This window comes from Sceloporus occidentalis, unplaced genomic scaffold, assembly GCF_023333645.1.
Source record: "Sceloporus occidentalis isolate IW3139 unplaced genomic scaffold, rSceOcc1.0.p SCAF_9, whole genome shotgun sequence".
NCBI lineage: Eukaryota > Metazoa > Chordata > Lepidosauria > Squamata > Phrynosomatidae > Sceloporus > Sceloporus occidentalis.
In genome coordinates this window covers 39504921-39522806 of record NW_028316989.1, presented here as the reverse complement: position 1 = coordinate 39522806, position 17886 = coordinate 39504921, and the positions used below count along the sequence as shown (strand labels likewise).

Here is a 17886-nt window from a genome sequence, read left to right as displayed (position 1 = left end):
CTCCTCTTCTGTGTATGTAGGGGAAGGCCCACATTATTCTGTGGCTTTTCCCAAAGACAATATGACTGAATCCTAACCAGAGATTAATTAATTGTATAATTTTATTGCCACTGTCCCATGATGATGTGTTAGTTTTTAATGGAATTATCACTGTTATTGTATTTTATTGATGTGTTTGTATGTAATTTTTAGATTGGAATCCTGCCTCGATCCATTTGGAGAGGTGGGAAAATACGTACAAATAAATTATGATGCAAAATTACATTTTTCAGGAAGAAGACTTAAATGTTTTCTCCCAAGGAAATGTGGGGCAATTTTTATGGCATTCTCCCGGGAATGATCAGGGCTGGTGAATTTTATGTTTGTTATATTGCTTCCCTACAAACCCCCCTATTCTCTTCAGTGAGTTATTCATTCAATGGTTGTGGCTGTGATAGCAGTTGGCAAGTATGATGCACAGCAAAGAAGCAGGAAGAAGAAGATAGGGAGGAAACAGCAGGAAAAAGAAGAAGTCATGCAATCTAGAACAAGCATTCTTGCAAAAGTATGATATGGTTTTCTGTTTGGCTTTTCAGCACTCTTCAACCTCCTGGACAAAACTCAGCGGGAACGCAAGGGTCATATAAAGGAAGGAGCAATTGGGCCAGGTAAGTCTTCTGTCCCAAATTCCTTTCAGTTCTAGAGTGTTCAAAATGTTGCTGAGTGAATACACAGCGGACTGCTAAAAGAACTCAAAAAAGCCACCTGTCTATCCTTTCTATCAAACCATGAAAAGTTTTACAAAGGGTAAATTACTATACAGTGGTGCCTCGGGTTACGAAATTAATTCGTTCCGCTGTCAATTTCGTAACCCGAAAGGCTTTCGCAAGCCGAATCCCCATAGGCGCTAATGGGGAAAAGCCGCGATTTGGTGTAAAATAGCGCCGAAAAGCACCAAAAGTTTTTTCGTAACCCGAAAAAACTTTCTTAACCCGAAACAGTTTTTTTAAATTAATTTTTTTCGTATCCTGAAAATTTCGTAAGCTGGGTAATTCGTATCCCGAGGTACCACTGTAGAGTGGTTTCTATAGCGTACACTATAGACTTTTTAATGCTTAACAATGTAATTGGGATCTGGATGTTTGTTTAAGGTTGCTTTTATTTTTATTTTTTTAAAAAAAGATGCTTTCTCTGAATTCCCAGAATTTAATTCCTTCTTCCTTTCAGGGGGATAGCATTGGAGAATGTATAGTCAATCCTATGCTTACAAGAAACATATATTTTTATATTGTCTCAGCTCCTTTCTTGTGTCGATTAGTAGTATTAAATTGGAAGCTCTATTTTTTATTTTTTATTTTAATTTTATACAGTTAACCACTTCATAAAAAATTAACCATAACATAAAGAGAGATTACACATAAGATTAAAAACATAGACTCATAGAATCATAGAGTTGGAAGAGACCACAAGGGCCATCCAGTCCAACCCCATTCTGCTTTGCAGGAACTCTCAATCAAAGCATCCCTGACAGATGGCCATCCACCTTCTGTTTAAAAACCTCCAAAAGAGACTCCACCATCCTCCAAGGGAGTGTGTTCCACCAACAAACAGCTCTCACTGTCCGGAAGGTCCTGCTAATGTTGAGGTGGAATCTCTTTTCCAGTACTGTAGTTTGAATCCAATGCTTCAGATTCTATTCTCTGGAGCAGCAAAAACAAGCTTGATCCATCCTCAATATGACAGCCCTTCAAATATTTAAACAGGGCAATCATATCATCTCTTCAGCTTCTCTTCTCCAGGCTAAATATACCCAGTTCTCCTTCTGTGGCATGGTTTCCAGACCCTTCACCATTTTAGTCACCTCCTGCCCAGAACTGCAACCAGTATCAGGTTAAGCCTGACCAAAGCATAACAGAGTGGCACTATTATTTCCCTTGATCTAGACCAGTGATTCCTAAACTTTGGTCTTTCAGCTCCAAGAAGCCTCAGCCATCTTGGCAAAGGTCTGGGATTCTGGGAGTCTAAAACACCTGAAGGACCAGAGTTTGGGAATCACTGATATTAACACTATAGCCCTTATCAGATGAGTCTGGAACTGGGGGTCTTCAGCACTGGGCGGTTCGAATTCACGTTATTTCGCACAATACCATCATACCTGGGAGCCCCTCCGAATTGGCATGATTCAAATTGGCCAATACGCATTCGCGCGAAGTGCATTCAGTGCAGAATGTTTTGTCACACCAGTGCTCAACATGAGGATTGGCCGATTCGTATCGGCCCCCTCGCACATGCTCAGTGGTGCCCTGCATGGGTTGCGACCTTAAACGCTTCCGGGGTGAAAGGGGAGGTCACGTCATGACAGCCCGGTAAACAGCTGGAGAGCCAGCTCATGCACATTAACAATCGCGATACAACGTGCCCTCTCTACATTCCTCTCTGTTTCCTCTCTACATTCCTGCTTGGTTTTAACGTTACCATGACCTTCCCTTGCAACAAATTAGCAATGCCCGGTTGTACGTGTGTGTGTGTGAGTGTGTGAATATGTATTCTGGGGGGGGGGGGGGGAGGACCAGTTCCAGCGGCTGTCAAAGAGGCTGGATGGCCATCTAAGTAAATGGGGATGCTTTTTTCCTCCTCCTCCTCCCGGCTTGGGAGCCAGCATAAGCTGCATCCCAAGAAGGGAACAGGTGCGGGGCCGCTAGAATCGCGGCGATCGCCGCCGTTCCAGCGGCCCCCGCGCCTCTTCACTTCTTGGGATGCAGCCTATGCTGGCTCCCAAGCCGGGAGGAGGAGGAGGAGGCTGCCGGAACCACGATTCCAGCAGCCCCCCGCGCCTCTTCCCTTCTTGGGATGCAGCTTATGCTGGCTCCCAAGCTGGGAGGAGGAGGAGGAGGCCGCTGGAACCGCCCCCCCCCCCCCCCCGCTTCCCTGGAACCGGCAAGAGGAAAGACCCACCGGAAGTTAAAATTGGAATCTGGGGGTCTTGCGATGGAATTCAGGATTGGGTAGTCACACCAGAGCCATTCGCACTGAGATCGAACAGAGCCCCAATCCAGGATATTGCCAATCCCCTTATCAGCGCACTGGCCAACACGCTCCAAAAAGAGGAGCCAGTACGCATTCAGTTCGGCATCTCGCGCATTCACGTGAGTTCGGATTGGGCCATTCGAATGCTGGTATGATGGTATTGTGCGAAATAACGTGAATTCGAACCGCCCAGTGCTGAAGACCCCCAGTTCCAGACTCATCTGATAAGGGCTTATATTTCTATTGATGTGGCCTAGAATCACATTGGACCTTTAGCTGCCACATCACACTGTTGACTCATGTTGAACTTGTGGGCTACTAGGATTCCTAGATCCCTTTCAAATGTACAGTTGTCAAGATAGGTATCCCCCATCCTACATCTATGCATTTCATTTTTTCTGCCTAAGTGCAGTACCTTATATTTCTGCCTGTTGAAATTAGTTTTAGCCCAGCTTTCTAATCTATTAAAATAATTTTGAACTTTATCCTGTCCTCATGGGTATTAGCTACTCCTCTTAATTTGGCGTCATCTGCAAATTTGATAAGCATGTCTCCTATTCTTTCACCCAAGTCATTGATAAAGATGTTGAATAGTACTGGCCCCAGGACAGAATCCTGTGGGACCCCACTGGTCACTTCTCTCCAGGATGAAGAGGAGCCATTGCTGAACACCCTTTCGGTTTGGCTGGTCAACCAGTTACAAAGCCATCTAACCGTCTCATTGTCTAGCCAACGTTTTACTATCTTGTTCGTGGGAATGTCATGGGAGATCTTGAAATCAAGATATGCTATATCCATGGCATTCGCTTCATCTACCAACCTGCTGATTTTATCAAAAAAAAAAAAAGAAAGAAAGAAAGAAAGAAAAGAAAAGAAATCAGAATAGTCTGGCGTGAATTGTTTTTGAGAAACCCATGCTGACTTTTTGTGATTATGACATTCTCTTCTAAATGTTCATAGGCTTTCTGTTTAATTATCTGCTCTGGAATCTTTCCTGGTATTGATGTCAGACTAACTGGGTTATAATTGTTGGGCCCAGTTTTAATCTGTTTTAGTCTGCTGTTGCTGTGTGCCTTTAAATTGTTTCTGATTTACGGCGAGTCTAAGGCAAACCTATCATAGGGTTTTCTTGGCAAGATTTGTTCAGAGCGGTTTTTCCTTTACCTTCTTCTGAGGCTGTGAGAGTGTGATTTGCTTAATGGTTTCCATGGTTGAGTGTGAGTTGAACCCTGGTCCCTACAGTTACAGTCCCAAACTCAAACTATTACACTGTGGTGACTCTGTAATCCCTAGTATCTCCTACTAAAAGGATCACGTAGCAGTTGACAATGAAGAGCTTCTACCTGTCAGCCAAACAGCTAGCCATTCCTAGCCCAATGCCCTCCAGATGTGTTGGCCTACCAGTCTGATTATCCTTAGCATGTTTCTAAAATATACAGGGCTTTGTGGGAAAAAGTGGCTACATAAAAGCAGATATAGGGCAGTTTGGTTCCTGGAACTATGTGGTCCTCTGTGTCTGTGAAAACCGAGTCCCATAGAGGGGACACCACAAAAGCCGCAAAGAGAAGCTGATGTGGATTGGTCCCAGATCTATGCTGTTTTGGGGGAACAAAGATGTGATAGAACTTTCTGTTGAATGTTTTAGGGAAAGCAGCATTTTTCTTTAATCCCCTGCAATGTCATGATGACCCCGAGTGCCTTCTTTGGAATGAGAGTTCTGAAGCAAAGATCAACCAGCCAGAAATGATAGGCAGGCCACCCAGACAGTCTGAGTGTCATTGCTGGCCTCCAGAGCATTTCCCCAGTACTTTCAGTGCTAGGTAATAATTGGATCAGTATTCTTCTCTAACATCTGCTGCTGGTTCAGATCTCTGACTCTCTTTTTTCCAATTTGACAATATTATTAATTGCAGTTTTCATACTGAATAAAGAAAGTGATCTTGCTGATCCCATAAGACTTTAAGATCATTTATGGGAAATGATATACGTATATGAGAAGCATACTGGAACAATATTGATATTCTAACAATACATTTTCAGAGGAATTTCTAGAAAACAAATTAATGCAGAAAGGGGAGGCAATTCGAAAGAATACCTTTATAAGGCAATGTTGATGCCTTAGAAAACAGACAAAACAGGGATGGATTAGCTGAATAATATATGTGTGCACATATAATATATGTATGTTTTGTAAAGCAAAATTACACTAGTAAAAAAGCAGTAGAGTTGGGACCTAAAAGTCAGAACAAAATCCATAGAAATGTGGTGGTCTGTTCCTTTCTATAGCTGGGTGGAGGGGGTTAAAAGATGCTGTTGTACTGGGTTAGTTTGGCCGACTGCCTTCCTCCCTCATCTGGGGCTTGGTTCTACTCTGTTACAGATGGCAGTAGTAGGGAGCTGGACCCAACGTGTAAATTATAGAAAATAAAATATATTTATGTCTGATCTGCAACCTTTGAAGGTTTGCTGACATTTCAACATGTGGTCTAAGAGGGTAGCTTTAGTTTAGGGCAAATGGCATTGGACTCCAACTCCCATCAGTTCCACAAAACATGGCCAGAGGTTAACAATAATGGGAATTTCAATCCATCAGCATCTGGAGGTCCACAGGCTCTCCCCCCTTGCTTAGCTGAATGGGTTTTACCTCAAGTGTGAGAATTGGAGCTTGTTAACACTGGTGGAAAATGCCATACCCCTGGCAGTCCTGATGATGTACAGCTACTTCCAGAATCCATGGTTTTTTGCTCTTAACCTGAAATTGTAATCTGTGTATTGTTCTGTTGTTGAATGGCAAGGGGGATATGCATGGAGTCTGCTGGGAAACCCTGATCCTGGGTGGTTTTCATTTGCATTTTGCTGGCTCTTAATTTTGGTGTTTTTCAAGACTGGTAGTCAAACTTTTTTCATTTTAAGGGTTTCGTCTTTCCTGTTGAAGTTGTCTAGGTGTTTGTGGATTTAAATGGCTTCCCTGTGCATTCTGACCTGATAGTTGTTGGCATGTTGGATAGTTGTTGGCATGGTAAAAAGTGTTCAGAGCTAGGGTCGAAAACCTCTCGGACCATTAGATCAGGAGGAGCTGTGTGACAGTCTCACTGGTGGCTCAAGCCTGGGGAGCTGGTGGGTTCATGGAATGTAAGTCTTTTAGCCCTACCTTTCTAGATTCCCAGTTTGTACTTATTCACCAGAAGAGTGATCCATAATTCTAGAGTTTTCATCATGCTTCAAATAGCGGTGAGGAATGTAGTAGACATTTCACTCACACTAAACACCCCTAAATGATTACACATTTACAGAATTGCTTTATCCTTAGCAGCTGTAGTCTTGCATGCTGGCACCAGACTTTCAGGGCATTATATGTCAGCTGTTTAAAAATATAACCACACCTTCTTTTCTTCAAACTACACCAGTCTAAGAAGCTTGTTTAGCACAATGGGCAACATCAGCAAATAAATCCTTATAGGCACAGATTGCTGCTATGACGGGAGAGCCATAAGCCATACTATATTGAAGGGGGACAATATGCCAGATGGCTCTTTGGGCACTGTAGGGTCATAAAGAATCAAATTATTTTCATTATTGCAAGGGGAAAAACAAGGGACTACTGCTAGAACTATGTTGAACACGAGAAATCAACTTTTAATGGGGGAGATAGTTCTTCATTTAACTTCATTCTCCCTGTTTTGCAGTTGTTCATGTAAGATCTGTGTAAACCCTTAGAAAAGGGTGTGGGCAAACAAATGGTACATTTAAAAATATTCAAGATCATAGAGCTACTTGTAAAATAGGGGCTGAGCTGGAGAAAATTGCCTAGAGCCTTTTCCATCAACAAGAATTGCAGCAGTAGTGCATGTGTGGCTAGATCAGTGATTCCAAAAGTGGGTGGTACCACCCCACTGGGGGCAGTAGAAAGATCCAGGGGGCAGGGAGGAAAAGGGGGAATGGCAGAGAGCTGGGAGATGGTGAGGCAGCTTTGTCTTTGAAGAGCTCTGCCATCCCTCCATCACCCCCACTAGCTTTCTAGAGACAGTGAGATTTTCAAGACACCGTCCTCAGAAAGAGAGCCTCTTCCTGTTTGCCCCCAGTAGATGAACCAGGCCACCTTGAGAAGCAGGAGCTGCTGCAGCTTCAGAACCACCTGTGATCACACATGAGAAAGCAAAGAGGCTAACAAGAACCAACAATGGGGCAGGGCAAGAGTAGGATGGAACACGTATGCATGAGGAAGCAATAGTGAGTACCATCTCAATGCAGTGCCATCAGCCCCCTTCCCACTCCCTCCTCCATGCTCTTGCCATATTCCCCCCCCCCTCAGTGTCAGGAGACACCTGGCTGAAGTGGGGATGATGGTGCTAATTGGTGGAGTGAGGGATGAAAGGAATAGAGGAAGGGAAAAGGAGGGTGGGAAGAGCAGCTCTTGGTGGTACTTGGTGCCAACTCATCTGCACTTGCACTTGTCTTGATCATGGTAGTGCTTCAAGTAGCTTTCTGACATTGCTGGCAGACAGCCACAGCCTCTTCCACAGAAATCTCTGTGGGGTTGGCTGTGAGGAACAGATAATTTTGCTGCTGCTTTGGGTAGTTGCTGATAGTAGTTGCTGTCTGATAGTGGTTCCAGAGCGGAGCTGCCTAAATCCTATTTAGGTCAGCTTTTCCCGGCATTTGTCACCTAAATGTCACGCCCCCAAACCGGAAGCCGACTTATTTGACCTGTTTGTTTTGGGAATGGGGGGTGCTTGGTTTGTCACCCAAGAAGAAAAAAGGTGACAACCTGAAAATGTTTGAGGACCACTGGGCTAGATGAAGCCACAGGGACATGTAATTTGACAATTATTCCATCAGGGATACTCCAGTCCACACGGAGGCCATATTGTGTTCCAAAGCACACCTTGATGCAATATTCCTAACACTGGGTCCCTTCATGCCACCAAAATGTGGTATCACAGCAGTGGAGGAAGCTGAAGCAGTGAACCTTCGTCAAACATGATCCCAAACCTGTCAAAGCTGTCCATCTTATCCTGCTTGAATAACTGAGGGATCATGCATGAAAATAGGTGATACACCCAAAGTTTCTCCCTGAGCCTCAAACCAGCTTCTGAAGAAGCTTATACAGAATATTATCAGAAAACTGGCAGCAGCAGCAGCACTGAACTGATGGGGAGAAAGAGCAGAAGAGGCTGCATTCAGTTCCAAATATCCTGTACCAGAACCCCAGCTGCAAAGCAAGCACAACGTTGAAACAAAGCTGATGTGATTCCTTCCTCCTCCTGGTTTGTTGCTGTTCACAGAACAGTTCAGACTGCTGAGTTCAATATGGGCAAACCTTTTATGGACAAAATGATGAGGGTGCATCCCATCTGAATAATGTCTCTTTTAAGATAAGTGCAATTTGTTGTAGTTTCTCTAGTCAAAATTATCTATCTGCCAAGATCATTATTAATGTAGTAGAAAGTGCAGCAGAGGTAAATACAGCCTTGGAAACCAGCTAAGGGGCCAGTCTTTGAGTGGTATCTATTCTATGAAAACATGTAGAAAAGAAAGTAGGATTTGGTTAAAGTTTTGGTTCCTAGTGCTGTGAAACTATTGTAACGACTGTTTCCTCAGTGACTGTCATTTGTAGAAACATAGCATTTCATCTCCATGCACCACATGACATAGCATCTGTTAACTCTTTGTATGTTAGCAAAACAGGCTGTTTTAGGTGTGCGCTGTTTTAGGTGTGCATATAGCCAAGTCAGTGTGCAGGAGAAAGATAACTGTTTATTTTTAATGACATGAAGGAAATGCATATATGCTTAAGGAATCAGTAGTTAGAAGTGTGTGTGTGTGTCTGTGTGTGTGTATTTGGTGTTGTTGTGTGCCTCCAGATTTGATTTGATTCGACTGGTTTTGTCAGTTTTTCCCCTCTGAAATCTAGCCTATAGCATCTGGGTATTCCTTGCCTAAGAAAACCCTGTGAAATTCATGAAATCACCATAGGTTGATAGGTGACTTGAAGGATCATACATATATAGTACATTTGGGACCCAGCCAAGACATAACCACTTTACTAAACCATGGTATAACAAATAGGTATGCCTGCCTTTCAAGGCCTGTAAGGTAGAACTATCTGGAAGACATCCTTTGTTGATTTCCATAGAATACTCTTGTGTTCATGCCATGCGAGTGCCCCAACATACAGATTTAAAAAGGAGAACAGACTCTTTTTTTCTCCAGAGCTTCCTTTAAAGTCCTTAACAATTCTCTCAAAGGTTTTGAGATGTTGGTGGTCATTGATATTTTCTCAGTTTATAGAAGGTTCTGCCCTCTTGAAAAATAGCATAAAGGCCTTATGATTGCAATTTGGTTGTTTCACTATATTCCCTGCCATGCCCCCAAATAAAATGGGCTCCATATCTTAAACTGTTAAAAAATTGTGCATATACTTGGTGACCTATGACTATTACTTGGGAATGTCTGACTATAACATTGTTTTGTTTCTCTCTTTATCTGAAGGGCTGTAATATTACACCATTTTCTGTATCTTCTTCTGCTTCATAGGCTTTTAGGGTCTGACTGGATGTTGCAGCTAAAATGGCATCTAGGACAAGGCAAATGAAAACAGTTAAGCTGCTTCGTCCCACCTAGCTGGAAAAGCCCCTGAGAAACCATAGCCTCTTTAACCAAAATGTGCCTTGTCTTTAAAAATGATTTTAACATATTTTATTAAATTAATAATATATTGCAAACATACAAACAGAAGAAGAAATAAAAATGTTGTAACACTGGGACCACAAAAGGTAGAGTCTGCATACGAGATAAGCACGGTGATGGTTCATGCAACCACATTCATGGGTTTTAACTATGTCTATACACCTGTCAGAAAGTATACACTTGTTTTGACTCTGACCACCCTAAGACTACCCTATCTTACCAAGATTTCTTAACTATTCAACCACCCCACACACATTTAAATTCTCCTCCAGGTGTCAGTCACTGCCCTCATAGTTATTTTGTCAAATGTGATTCTATGATCCTATACATCCCCCAATCTTCATTGGCTGTGGAACATAGCTGCGCACTTGACAGTGGCATGGAATGGCAGAAGCCTTGGCTGCAACTCCAGCTGTTCCTTTATGGGGACTGAAAAGACTGGGTGCATTAAGGAGCAGAACAAGAGTCAGTTTGTGCTTCTAGCCACTGGTCAGCTAAGCATCACAAGAAAATAGAAGCCATAAAACGACATGATTAGCAGAACTTATGTTTGTATTTTGTGCAGTGCGGTTTCAGATAGAAAGGGAGGTACGAAGGAAAAAATCACAGAAGACAATGAAAGAGGTATGTTTGCTACCAGCACTTGTCAGTATTCAGAAGGTGAAATTCTATACTGTGCCCAGCTTTCTTCTTTTGAAATTAAGGAAGGGACACAATTTTTCTTTCCCTTTTATTCAATTACTTACCTAACTATGTTATTAGAAGAAGAATATAGTGATTATAACAAGAAGACTGAAACAAACTGTAAATGGAGAAGAGTAAAACAGGCAGCATTAACAATGAGGGGGGAAGGATTAATGATGACTACTGGTAGAAATCAAGCAAAACATAACATTGACAAAGATCCTTACATTTGTGCCCAACAAGTTGCTTTCCTGGAAAATCAAGTACAGTTGGCACAATACCAAAACCTGTCAGATTTTCTCCAATGAGGTGGCTGCGGTTTGTTTCAGTCAGGATGTGTCACTAGTTCATTACATTAGAATCTAGTTTTTTCCCCCTTTTCCCCATAGCATGTTATTATTCATTTACAATATATTGTCTGTAATAAAGCTTCATTCTATCTTCTCTACAGTCCCATTATATTGGGGATGGGCCAGACTTCCAGCGTTCACTATTCAACCTTGGTGGCCAAAGTCCACTGGTTCTGTATTATCTTCAGATGCATGGGATCTCCAATACCCTATCAAACACTCGGGCTTATAGGATCAATCACAGTGAAATCTGCAAAATACCATATCCTTTTGGGGGGAAAAGTTAGTCGTGTCATGTTGAAAAATTCTGAAACTTGTACTAAAATTATTTAATTTAATTATTAATTTAGAAGATGAGGGGTGGGTGGGCATCACTGTAGGTCAATTATTAGAACTTTCACAAACCCCTCAATAAGAAGATTGGTAAGATTGGTAAAATTGGTAATGGCAGACCGTCAGGATTGGGCTAATCCTGCCATTATATTGTGCTGGAGAGGCCTGTATGTATTATGTATTTGATCCAACTGTAATATTTTATATATATATATATATATATATATATATATATATAGTTTCAACTGGAAGGTATGACTTTGATGTTTTTGCTTTATATAAATATGTTGTGGGATGCCAAGAATATAATGGATGGTTTACTTCAGGTCTATAACTGATATGTGTGCTAACTAATATGCATTTGATCCAAACCTGATAGTTTGATGCTACATATAGGACCGCTGCTAGGTTGGTTGGCACTTGCATGGTTTCTTCCTGCTAGCCGGTATGGTGTATAAAACCTTATTTGTGTTATCTTGAGAGGGCAAAATACATAATGGCTATAAGGATTTAACAAAGAGGTAAAATAGGTTGCTAGTTAGATTAATAGTTATATGGTTGTATAGATAGCAAAATGTTGGATGCTCTTATGCATTTTGAATATGTTAACTACACTATTTAAGGCAGCTTCGGAGAGAAGGCTTGTATTAATTGGGCTTGCTGAATGCTTGGTAAAGGAATGTGTGAGAGTGTTTTTCCTTTTTGGTTTCTAAAGGCCTCCGTTATCAACTGCTCTGTGGTTAGGACAACTAGGCAAACTTCCTTCCTTCCCTGGGAAAGAAGGAAAAACAACCAGAGAAGAACTAACTGTTTGGAGAATAGTGAAATGTGTAAGCCCACCACTTTTGTGAGATGGAGCTCATACCTTTCAAATGCTTTTATTTGATGTATGTGTCCTTGTACTTTAGTTCTGTCCAAAGATGCCTTACTAGCTACTGCTATTCCTCTGTGACTGCAGAAATAAGCAGCTTACTGATCATCCACAGAAGCCTTATTTGCTGTGTCTGTGGGAAGAGTTCGACTAGTTCTGACACAGACAAAGTGATCATAAATACCAAGGACACACCAGTCAATTTTATACTTCTCTGTGGCTTTCAAACATAAATCCTGATACAACATCTAATGTTGCCAGAATCTCTGCAGCTGTGGTTAAAATTCCCCAGGCAATAACCTCTGCAGTAGACTAGTACCAATCTTGTCTTTCTATGTAACCTGAAAAGATATCTTAAATACTGTTTTTAACCTGTGTTTTTACCTTGTTTTATTCTGTATCCCCCTTTTACCTGTGCTGCTCTATGACCATAATAACGATTCTGTTCAGTTCTATTCTATTCTATTCGGTGATCTGGAAGGCATAATGCCCAAAATAAACTATCTGCAATGTTTATTCATGTTCTAGTCATGCTCAGTTTTCCATGGCAGATCTCAAGTTTCCTTAGCAGAAGGACTGAAGCGGAGTTGTTTCATGAAAGCAGAAAATTTGACAATGAGTTCTGTAACGCCTCCAGCAGGAATCTGGTTATGCATTAACAGACAGTTCATAATTTTTCTTATTGATATAGTCCAATTTTCTGACATGCTCTGTTTCTGTGCAACATCTGGATTAGTCACCTGGGTCCTAAGAATGTGCAATTTTGGGGTCTAAACTTGAACATTAATTGTAGCACTTGGAGCCTCCTTGCTGTGCACCAGCCAACTTTACAGAGTTTACGTACTTTGTCTTGGCTATAACGTTCCACCCCAGCGTCATTCAGATGATTTTAAAGTATAGTGCCTAGCCATAATGTTGGCTTCCTTTTGTTAAATTGCACAGGGATTAAGAAGTGCAAGTCATTTTAATTAATTTTATTCTGTCTTGCAAGTATAATCATTTCCAGCCAGTCTGGGTTTTGGCGGAGTTGACCATTCCCGATAAAGATTAATTTCTGATACTCACTGAAGCAATTTTAAGGAAAATGTGTTGCACTCTGCTCTGCTTTATAACAAAATGTTTCCAAATGCTGGAGAAGGAAAATCCTTATTAAAATAATTTTGATAGCGTTGTTCATATTTTGGTGAAGTTCATAGATACACTTTTTGTTACAGGATGTTAGAATGGTAAGTGGCATATTAGACCCAATTATTTGTTTGCTGCTACAGAAAGCTGTTTTCATCTAATCTCTGTCTCTAAAACCCTTCTCAGAGTGTCCCCATGTCTGGAGCTTAAAGGGGCGATTTCTGGGGGGATGGCTTTTTCTGTTGTGATGTCCCAGTTAGTTGTCTCTTGGACAGTTTTCCCAGTAGGATCTGTTCAAATGGAAGAAGCTCCAGTGTAGAAATATTTGGAGTGAATAAAGAGAATAAGGACATAACAGAGGGGAATGCAGAGAGAAAAGATAGAGGGCAAGGAGATGCAGATGAACAATGGAGAACAGGGTGCAGAGAGATTTCTCTATGGGTTGTGGAAAGAGAGAAAGAGGTAATAATTGTAGGCCTAGTGTCAGGTGTTAGTACTATCAGGCTACTACTCAAGCGCAGATCTCTTTCTCTGGAAGATTATGTGGATTGGGCTTGGGAACAAGAGGCAAACAAAAAGATAAGAGTAGAATTGGCAAAGATGTGGGCTTACTGAGAATATTCTTGCCCAAGGGCACCCAAAAGCTGAAACTGAAGATTTAGAGGCCCGATGTCTTGCAAAGAGAAGCAGAAGCATCTATATGTTACTAGTTGCAGAAAAATGCCCTGGGAGAGGGAAAGAATGCATAGGGAGGATGCTTATTAGACACAGAGAGAGAAGGTCACAGAGATGTGATAATGCAGAGAGAAGAGGGAATTCAGTTGTGGACACAGTGGAAAAAGAGGCTGAGCGAATGTGTTAAAAGTTTTCTGCAGTTGTTACGTTGATGTGTCCCTTTTGAGTGAATAAAATTATAAAAGTGGTCCTTAGAGTTCTCAACTTTTCATTCTTCAGATTTTTTGGACTTCAGTTACCAGAAGCCTCAGCCAACACAGCCAATGGTAAGGCATTCTGGGGCTTGAAATCCAGAAGACCTAGGAGGGGCAAAGATTGAGAACCACTGTTTTAGAGTGGTTCCCATCCTTTATCACTAATAATGAAGAACAAAGATTTATGTAGATTTTTGCATCTTTATACAGACATCTATAAAATGTGTTTAATGTGTAATACATTGCTGTATTTTTTGCGTAATATTCCTTTTTTTTTGGGGGGGGGGGAGGAGATCCAGCTACACTAAGAAGTTCTCCTGTGCAAGATCCATTGACATGAATACAGATTGTGCAGGAGAATAACCTGAGAATGAGCCCATAGTACTTGCATAATTTCCATTATTTTAATGGGTATTTTTACAGGGGAAATCCCACTGGGTTAGGATATTTATGCGTAGTCATGTGTAGTCATTCAGTTGGATTCAGGTGTAATTGTACTTCGAGGAATGGTTCTACCTCAAGTATGACTCAGGTCTAATCTCCACTGCAGAAATAATGTAGTTTGACACTGCTTTAACTGCCATTGCTCAATGCTATAGCATCCTGGGATTTGTAGTTTGTTGTGGCACCAGAGCCCTCTGACAGAGAAGGCTAAATATCTCACAAGACTACAAATCCCAGAATACCACAGCATTGAACCATGGCCATGGCAGTTAAAGTGGTGTCAAACCACATTAATTGTGCAGTGCAGATTAGCTTTCGGTCTAAATCCAATATACAGTCTCTGTGATTTTAAGGGGACCTTTCAAACAGAACTTTTAAGGCCAAGTCCAATACACCTTCTTTTGCGTAGTATGAATATTTGACAAAGATTTATCATTTTAGCCAAGTTCTGAAAACCTCCGAAAGTAAACAGTTATTTTTCCTTGACTGGAATGACAGCACACCAGTTTCTCCAACTTACCTAGATGTTATAAAGGAGAGTCAAATGTTTATACACAATCTGCACGATGATTTTATTGAGTGAGTATGTGCCAATCATAAATTGGTTTCGTTACAACAATGTCCTGTGCTCAACTGGGGAGCAATTTGGAGAGCTCAAGTTTGATGTCACGTCAGTCAGCAAAAAATATTGGATCGCTTTACTAGTTACTCCCACTAGGAATAGTATGGATTATCTGCTGTTTTCTATCATAGTAAAACTATTCGTCAGTCTCTGTCATACTTCTAATCCCCTAAAATGTAGACATCTGAAAGCTGGGAGAAATACTAGGGTTTTGTTCCATATGATTTCTGCTAAGGCACTGGGGACCCAAGTGATTGAAATTCTTGGCCTTTTTCATTGGAACAACACAGGTCCTAATTCTTAACTGCCTTGTGAATCTTGCCAATTCCTCACTACACATATGGGTAGCATAGTGAAAGAGAAAATTAGAATTTTTACTTGATAACTAGGGAACAAGAGAGAAAGATTAAAATTGTTAGAAAAATAGTGAGAAACAAAAATAATAGAAAGCACCATTGTCATATTGCCCTGTTGGCTGAGTTATAATTGAATTCTAGCCATGGTGCCTGGTGCCTGTTTACTAGTTTCTCAGCTTCTCAGATTTCATTTCAGAACAAAGTAAAGACATATCTACAACTCAGATAGATCCACGTCGTGCCACTTTAATTGTCAAAGGTCCTAAAGAATGTTATGTGCCGAGGTGGAGAATTTCTGGAAGGAGGTACTAGATGTACATATACAGATGTAACCACCAGTTACACCAGTCACCAACAGTATGCTGGCCAGCTGTAGTCAGAATCATAGAATCATAGAGTTGGAAGAGATCTCAAGGGCCATCCAGTCCAACCTCTGCCATGCAGGAACTCACACTCAAAGTACTCCTGACAGATGGCCCTCCAACCTCTGTTTAAAGACCTCCAACAAAGGAGACCCCACCACACTCTGAAGCAATGTACTCCACTGTCAAACAGCTCTCACTGTCAGGAAGTTCCTCCTAATGTTAAGGTGGAATGTCTTTTCCTGTAGCTTACATCCATTGTTGCATGTCCTATTCCAGTGATGGTGAGCCTTTTAGAGGCCGAGTGCCCAAAGTGCAACCCAAAACCCACTTATTTATTGCAAAGTGCCATGTCCCTCTGGCTTTCTAGTAACAAACTCTGGCAAACTCTGTCCTGGGGCGACAGCACATGTGCCCACAGAGAGGGCTCTGAGTGCCATCTCTGGCACGCGTGCCATAGGTTCGCCATCACTGTCCTATTCTCTGGAGCAGCAGAAAACAAGCTTGGTCCATCCTCAGTATGACACCCCTTCAAATACTCATACAGTCAGCCCTCCTTATCCACAGATTTTTTTATCCATTGCTTGAAAATATTTTTTAAAAACCTATAAATCCAATAGCAAACCTTGATTTTCCATTTTATATAAGGGAATTTATATTTAATGAGACTTGAGCATCCATGGATTTTGTTATCCACGGGGGATCCTGGAAGCAAACCCCAGCGGATAGCAAGGACCCACTGTACAAGGGGCATCACTATAGCTCTCTCTCAGCCAATTCTAAGTACCTCACTAAATGACAAATGCCAGTATTTAGATTTAATGGTGCTATGAATAAACTAGTCTAAGCCATGCAAGTACCAAAAAGCTTATCTGCAGTCAGTTAAAAACAAAAATACAGGATTCAGAGGTCTGTGAGCTAAATGTTGAGGTACTTCACTCAGCTTACACTGTTCATTTTCAAATAATGTAATACAAAACAAATGCTTTCAGCTGGAATCATCCCACCTGATCGTCCTATGTTCGATAAAACTCTTTCAGTGCCTCTCTGGCATGGAAGATTTGAGGAATGCTGAGCATCTGAGCAAAATTACTGGAAAAGGAAGAAGATAAACCAAATGTAACATTTCTTATAAAAATCAGTTTTTTACATGGGGGGGGGGGGGGGAATAATGTAGTTACATTTTTAAAAAGAAAACATTTCATTTTTATGCTTAACATTTCAAATGTATTGTGCATATTGCTCTGCATTTTAGCTTTGAACATAGGTGTGGCGAGGAACTAGCGCAGTTGGAAGAAGAGAGACGAAAAATGTGCAAGAAATATAAAAGGTTTGCTCTTTAATTATGTTTTTCTTTGTCTAATACAGCAACTTAGTCCAACTTATTTAGAAACACTATAGCAGTCTGTGACTTGTGGATTCATGTTAGCCAACCATGCGCGGCTGGTGTTTAAGAATGTAAGTAACAACATCTCATCTAGGAAGAGAGGGAGATGTGGTCAAGCAACACCAGAAACCCATCTTACACAATGAGCTGGATTATTGCTAATTGTTGTGTTGCATGTGTGTGTGTTTTAATAATGTATGTTTTAACCTGGTTTTATTTTTTTATTGTTTAATTGTGTTTTAACCTTTGTATCTTGTGGATTTTTAACATTTTTAAAAAAAATTGTTCTATGCAGCTTTGAGCCCCAGTCTGGGAAAAAGGTGGGATACAAATAACTGTCATTGTCATTGTCATCGTCATCAGATGGCAAAAATTATTCCTGAGGAAGAACTGGCTGCAACAGTTTGCATTTTCCTGAGCCTATTGGAAGGGCAAACTTCTGCCTCCTCCTCTCCTCTCTGTTGAGGTGAGAGCAAACTGCTTTCGCCCTTTCAACTCAGTTTGCTGCAATTTAAGTAAGCTAAGGGCAGAGGAAAAATGGGAGGAGAAGAGAGAAGCTGGGACATTTTAAAAGCAGCTGAAAAAAGTGGGGTAACAGGATTAATAAGGACTATCCCTGCCAAATAGGACAGTACGTAATTTGGGAAGTGCACTGAAATGACCTAGAAATTATGCTGAAATATGGGAAGCGGAATTTGATTTGTGGATCTTAAAAGCCTCACCTACA

General features: G+C 41.2%; 1 protein-coding gene across 3 annotated transcripts in view; it reads left to right on the top strand.

Moving 5' to 3' along the window:
- The window catches only part of FAM227B (family with sequence similarity 227 member B), a 100427-nt gene that overhangs the window by 79544 nt on the left and 2997 nt on the right, over nucleotides 1-17886 (top strand). For all 3 annotated transcript variants that reach the window (XM_089538967.1, XM_089538966.1, XM_089538968.1), the window contains exons 11-15: nucleotides 576-647; nucleotides 10262-10320; nucleotides 10832-10993; nucleotides 14935-15011; nucleotides 17028-17102. In XM_089538967.1, coding sequence (XP_089395093.1) covers nucleotides 576-647; nucleotides 10262-10320; nucleotides 10832-10993; nucleotides 14935-15011; nucleotides 17028-17102 — 445 coding nt within the window. The remainder of the gene's footprint in view (nucleotides 1-575; nucleotides 648-10261; nucleotides 10321-10831; nucleotides 10994-14934; nucleotides 15012-17027; nucleotides 17103-17886) is intronic.